Source organism: Scophthalmus maximus, chromosome 8 (assembly GCF_022379125.1).
Source record: "Scophthalmus maximus strain ysfricsl-2021 chromosome 8, ASM2237912v1, whole genome shotgun sequence".
Classification (NCBI taxonomy): Eukaryota; Metazoa; Chordata; class Actinopteri; order Pleuronectiformes; family Scophthalmidae; genus Scophthalmus; species Scophthalmus maximus.
The window spans coordinates 16,990,493-16,997,500 of NC_061522.1; the positions used below are offsets into that span (position 1 = coordinate 16,990,493).

A 7,008-nucleotide genomic window follows, 5' to 3' on the forward strand; every position below is an offset into this window, starting at 1 on the left:
GTTGCTGATCCGCATTGTGGAGCATTTGGCTTTAAAGTCGTAATTAAAGAGTCAGATTTTAAGAAAAATCACCTTTTTTCTTTAATGATCATTGTGCTCTTGGACTGGTAATTAGCCTTGCAAAATTGTATTATCATAAATCTGACAGAGAACTAGTAGCATAGAGTATGTGCTCTTCCAATATGTATTAAATTCTACAGACATCCTCATAGTTATTCCCTTATCCGTAAACTATGCATGACATGACTCACACTGGTAGACAGACACATCCTCCATTACCTAAATGGTACAACACATGAGGAAAATAAATTGCTTTCTTGCCATTCGTGATTTCTTCACTAACACTATTATATTCACAGGGTCTATTTAAAAAAAACATAACTAACAAAAAACAGCTACATGTTGGTATAAAACACAGTACAAAACATTGAGTGGCGATTAATAATACTAACATTGAAATCAAAAAGTGCCTTAACAGTATCATTCCAATTTGTAAAAAAACTATATATATATTTACAGGTGACATAAGGAGTGGTAGTGGTCGCTGGGTGTTCAGTCTCATCTCACAGGTAAGTATCAAATGTTAAGGTCAGTCAGTCAAGGACGAAAGGTCAAGGCTGCTTACACAACGCTCCAGTGTAGCTTTCAGCACCCTCCCTCTCCCTCCCTCACAGTTCATATGTCCTCTCTTTAGAGCCACGTGCAAGATGGCTCAGAGACTGTCTCTGCTCTCTGTCCTGCTCTGTCTGAGTAATGAGGTATGTGGTTTGACTTCACAGGAAATGGTTTCACATTCTTAAAATCTCTCATCTATCCGAACCAGACCATAAAGGCAGCAGGTGGATGTTGGTGCAGGCAGGGGCCGGTGGGGGGTGAGGCTCAGCAGACAGTGTGGTGGGGTGACAAGGGGCTGTCCAGGGTGTCAGTCGGAGACAGAGCCGAACTGGAGCGTTTAAACATGGATGAGATGTGGAAGGCCTGAAAACACACGGACAGAATCATCCCCAACTTATAGAGCTTCAACAGACTTTGACAAGTGGACACACAGTAATGGACAAGGTATACTGACCACCCAGTAAGCAGTGAGGGCTCCCTGTATGTAGCCCGTTAGCACGTCGGATGGGTGGTGCCGGTAGTCTGAGATGCGGGTCAGACCTGTGTAGACTGCCAGAAAAACCAGGAAGAACTGCATCGCTGGCCTCAGCAGCCGAGCCCCATGCCATGTCAACCGCGCCTGCAGGTAAAACTGCAGCACAAAAACAAACAATGCAATTCAGTGCAAGGAACGATATGGTCATAATTACAGCCTGCATTCCTAGTTTTCCCAGTCTCTAGAAGTGTATCTCACCATTTATTAGCACAGTGTCCCCCTGTTCCCTGATCTGCTGCTGTTCTAATTTTCCTGATGATGCCGTTAATGCAGACTCAACAGTCCAGATTTGCTTGTAGTTCCATCACTAATGCGGTCCTCACTCTCTAAATAAAATCCAATCAGCGGTAAGTATTGAAATACTTTGCTTGACAGCAGGTTAAATGTACTAACAATGACACCAACGCATTAGACGACCTCATTCGACGTAACATCAAAGCACCAAAGGAGGGAATGTGCTTTGGAAGAATGGTGTTAATCTCTCCTCTTCCTTTCCCTCCAGATTCACGAGTTCCACTATGTCTGTGATCAGCACTGATGCAGCTTCTAATGTCTCCAGTTCTGATGAAAATCAAGATGAAAATCTTTCTTGTTGCTTGACAGTAAATCAATAATTTGTTTTCCTTCCCTTTACCAATTATGGCACACCGTAGTAGCATTAGGAAGTTGTAGTAGGGACAGTTACAGTAACAGAAACAGTACACACACACACACACACACACACACACACACACACACACACACACAAATATGCACTGTAATATGCATACATTCAAATATGCAGGCCCTTGCATGCACAAAAACGGGCTTTTATACACACATATAAATGCAGGATCCTCCACACACACACACACACACACACACAGTACAATAGAGGGGAGCAGTGAGGCGGTGAGGCGAGGTCACACTCCTCCCACAGCAGAACAAAGCTGTCCTTGTTTGTCCCGTTCCTCCTTTCAGTCCTTCTCTCTCTCCCTCTCCTCTTTCATTCTCTCTCGTTCTGCTGCTAACTGGACTGAGGCTGGCTCCCCGATTCATTCACTCCCTCTTTGTATCTCATATAGAAATGATAATTGGAAATTGGAGAGACAGTAAATTGGGTTTGCCGGTGTTTGTGTGTGTGTGTGTGTGTGTGTGTGTGTGTGTGTGTGAGAGAGAGAGAGAGAAGGTGTGTGAAAGAGAGCGACAGAGATACTCACTGCTAAATAGAGCATTGTGTACATGGCAAAGGAAGCATGGCCAGAGAAGAAGGACTTCCTACAAGAACGGAGAAGTATTCAGAATCACACAGGGGGGAAAAAAGTACAATTCAAAACACGTAAGCATATTGACACACTCTCTTACCTTGCCTCTTCCTCTAACCGGTGGTCAGGCTGACGGCAGCTCACTGTTGCGACGTAGCTTCCCGGTGTGCAGTTGAGTGACGCATAGGTGACACCGCACACGGACAGAAAGTGTGGTCGCAGCCGGCCCACGCTCAGCTTGGCCATGTTGGTCAATGATTGGCCAACACAGCAGCCAAACAGAAAGCAGCCCAGCTCCTTGTACAGACAGGACACGTACAGGTTCCTGATGAAGGCCTTGGAGCTGATGCTTCTGAAGCGTACCCTGTAACACTCCCCGAGGGCGATCTGGAGGGGAACACACAGCCGCCATGTTACAGCCTCCTCCTCCCTTCTCACATAGTGTACGATGAACAACAGACTGCTATGACAGCGGTGATGTGCACTCACCGTGAGGCCAGTGATGATGATGCCGCCGGTGATGAGTAACTCATCTGGTATGGCCTCTCGGTGCAGATAAGGATAGGTGATGCTGGGGTCCCCGCACATGAAGCCCCTTCTGTAAGGGCTCACTGCCTTCAGCTCACACGCGAAGAAAGGGATGGAGGCTGCACCGTGGGAGAATGGGAAATGAAAGGAATTAGATGAAGGGAGATATGGTTTTGTATCAAAAGACTCGCCAGTGGGAATACAGATATTCCTCTTTGTGGTGAGATGGGTGAGGTACTGGAGAGGAGGAGTGAGAGGAGGAGAGGAACAAAACCAGAGGATGAGAAAGGGCGATTTACAACCTCACGGTTACTGACTGTACAGTTTGGCTTAAAAACAAGTGTGAATTAAATCTGATGAAGGTGATAAAGGAGAGTGAGAGATATTCATTGCTATGGACACATTTCAGTGGGAACCAAACAAGAGCTGAGGTCCAATACCGATACTGACTCATCCCTGTCACACAGCACGAATATCACCAAATATCCCTTTAATGACAAACCAAAGTAATAAGGTAGGGAATCAAAAGGCAAGAAGGGGATACCATGGAATCAGAGGCTTTAATAAATCTGACGGGGAAGATGCCATCAGGGGATTGAGGAAAGGGGAGAAGGTCAGATAAAGAGTCGTTTTACAGCAAAATAAGGGTGGGAACCAGCACATTTCTCTGGAGAACCTAACTAGTTAGGCAACTGTGAGGAATGTGAGGGTCACAACAGCGCTGCTCCGCTGGGACCGAAGACGCCCGAGCAACTGCAGAGAGCTCCCATGTCCTGAACACAGGCTGAATCCATTGAGACTGGAAAATAGCAGAGTAAAGCAGGCAGAGCTCAAAACAGACAGCTTACGAACTGCGCATGAGGGTGGTGTGTGTGTGTGTGTGTGTGTGTGTGTGTGTTTGAGTGTGTGTGTGTGTGTGCGTGTGTTTGAGTGTGTGTGCATTTCCATTGATGAGGAGAGAAAGGGGAGTTTGTGACTTCAGTGCGACTCTTTCCTGCAAAACAAAGACCAAATGCTGCAGCAGCCTCCGAGACACAACCAGCCTCACACAGTCTCTGTTTGTCTCCGGGTGTCCTTCTCTCTCTCTCTCTCTCTCTCTCTCTCTCTCTGTCCTGCATGCCTGCACAGCAGAGAGATAGGGTGGGAGAGACAGATGGAAAGACAGACAGAGAAAGAGAGACTTCTCCCTTCTGCACATATCCAATCTGTTGTTAATGCAGAATACCACTCCATCCAGCTTTTTCCTATTAGCCAACATTACATAACCATCCTCCTGTCACATATAGGAAACATGGGAGGCAGGGTCAACCATTAGTCACACCCACACACACACACACACACACACACACCATGCATGTATTTATTTATACCCAATACAATCCCCCCCTGGCCTGACTCTACCCTGAGAACGGGAGGTTGTCATGGAAACTGTAGAATTCCCTGGGCAATGCACAAACCAACTGGCACGGAGGGCTCGGGAGCGCGCATGAGTGGGAAAAAACATGGCCAGAGATACGCAACATGTTGCTGGAGAGAGGGCGAGAGAAAGTTTATTTCTTCTTTTTTCCCTCCCTCCCTTCGTTCATTCTTTCTCTCTGTCTCTCCGCGAACCTGAGGTGAATTTGAACTCACCATGGTTTAAGTTAACCCTCGGCAGTTATCCCGAATTAGCCTGACAATTGTTCTCTGAATTAATTCATTTGTAGGCAATAGAATATGAAATATAAAGGAAAATCATCATCATAAATAGAACCCTCGGGAACATCAGTGCAAGTATAGCCTGTGCAAAAATGAATGCTCCCACATTTGCATAACAAAATAACAGAAATAAGTCTAACACCACGTGGTGTCAACATTCACCTGTAGTTGTATGAGAGCCAATTAGATACGTCGGTTATCAATCACGTTTTTCTTTTTTGAATGCATGATACTGTAACTTACAGGTGGTTGTATTTCTTCCCGGTCCACTACTCAATAAAGCATTTCACTTGGCACCCAATTATAAGGACAACAGCTTCAAAGTAAAAGTGCTGTATTGATATTTACCGAGGAAGAGGCACAGGAGGTCTAAGCCGACCAGAAGTTTTCTTTTGGACAGCGGCGGTCCGGTGATCTCTATGAGACTCTTCCCAGCGCCGTTCTCCATCCCCATCCCTGCTGCGGCGGCCAGGCCGCTCTTGTTGTCCGCCGGTTTGAGCTGGAGGTCCGCGCCGGAGACGCTCTGCGGCCCGAATCTATCCAACATGACGACTGGCTCGGAGCGAGAAGCCTCTTGTGGGCGTCCGGACACTTGGGAGCGCCCTCGAACTCCTCGCGTGCGTGTGCCGCGGGGACACTGGGGGCAACTGCGCGAAGCTGCCAGGGTATTTAACATGCTCCGCGCAACACGCGTGGCTCGCTTGTCAAAGTGTCATCTGTCCTTTTACGCATTTTTGGATTTCATCACAGAGTCTGCGAGGCGCGTCCCGACCCGTTGCAGGGGCAGCCGTCACCTTGAAGATATGCACCACGGTGGAGAGGAGAACTCCACAGTGGTTGCAAAACTCACCCTCGGGGGTTTAATCTCTCTCTCTCTCTCTCTGTGTGTGTGTGTGTGTGTGTGTGTGTTTGCTCATACAATTTCCACGAATTTAGATGAGAGGATCAAACGCCCCGTCAGACGTGACGGTGGTTGACTCGCAGGACAAATCCATTTTAATGTTTGACTTAAAATTAAAAAAATCTTCTTGAAACATATCTCCAATAGTTTTTTGATGAGCCAGTATCTGATTCATCATATAAATTGTATGTGTCTTCTTTGAATCAGCAGCTCCTGGGCACAAAACCAACAACTGCTGTCATCTGAGTATATGACGTTGGCAAAATGTGAAGGACTTTTTACAGCCCGACCGAGGCACCCTTTTTTAAATGGTTAATTCTTTATAGGGGATTTACATTGTGAATACTGTTTACATTGTGAATACTAATGCGTAATGAATACATTTATTAATGATTTATAGATCCATTATAATCCAATGTTTCACCTTACCTATATTTGCCATTCATTAATATTTGCTCAATAAGTTGTTGTGAATTTTATTAAGGGTCCGTATCCTCCAAAGATATTTTCCAGAAGGTAAGAAGTGAAAAAAATCAACTGCTCAAAAGGATTTTGAAGCAATTACAAATGATTAACAGCCTTGTTTTTGTTTTTCTGTATCATTTCTTCATGTTGCTTTTACTTATTATAATTACTTACTATATTTGCCCCCAATTAAAAGAGTGTATTAATATCATATTATTAAAAGTGTATTAATATCTGTATTTATATCATGTATATTATACAGTATTTATATTTTTAGCACATTTTCACCAGTATTCTCTTTTGCATATCACCGTTTTACTTGAGGGAAATAACCTTAAGCCAACAGAAAGGCGGCATCATCCAACACACAAAAGCAGAGGACACACGAAACATCACACCCACACCCACACCTTTCTCTTTGTCATCAAGCCTACTGGCAGCTGAAACTAACGTGATATGTGCTGAGGAACAATCGACATGACAAGAAAGAGGAGCGATGGGGGAGCTCATTCAGGCCATACAGGGGATGAAGAGAATTAGGTAAGTTTCTTAACAGAAACAGATTTTTCATTATACCCTTGTCATATAAACCTTCCATTCTTCCTCTTTCTTTTCGATTCTGTTCGAGTAAAGTCAGAGATTGGGTAATTGGAATTAATAGATCATGGTTTGTCTGTGTGTTCATCTCACAATGTTGGGACTGAGACACAATAGCAGCGTAAGAGTGTACAGTGAAGAAATGAGTGTGTGGAAAGGTGTTGTAATGTAGCGTCTAATAGGAGCAGTGGAGTCTGTGTTTGCTCTTGTTCTGACTGTCTGACTGCAGTTGCAGCAGAGCTTTTCGGATAAATGATGTCTCAGCTGTAGGGGGCAGTAGACGCACCACGGGGAGAGGTTTTCATTTGTCCCCTCTGCTGGTTGGAAATGTTTGCTTTCATTTCTGTATGTAGGAAATCAGAAATACACACAGAGAGGGAGAGCGAGAGCGAGAGAGAGAGAGAGACTTGTACTTTTCGTGGTGT

The 7,008-nt window shown here is 45.0% G+C and overlaps 1 protein-coding gene across 1 annotated transcript; it reads right to left on the reverse strand.

Annotated features, from left to right (window-relative positions):
- Positions 1–43: 43 nt before the first annotated feature.
- LOC118313110 (phospholipid phosphatase 3-like) lies at positions 44–5,507 on the reverse strand. The gene is made up of 6 exons (XM_035638377.2): positions 4,969–5,507; positions 2,884–3,041; positions 2,495–2,781; positions 2,350–2,407; positions 1,070–1,246; positions 44–978 (listed from the first exon to the last, which is right to left on the reverse strand). The coding sequence occupies exons 1-6, from the start codon at positions 5,294–5,296 to the stop codon at positions 880–882; spliced, it is 1,107 nt and encodes a 368-aa protein (XP_035494270.2). The 5' UTR covers positions 5,297–5,507; the 3' UTR covers positions 44–879.
- Positions 5,508–7,008: the final 1,501 nt, after the last annotated feature.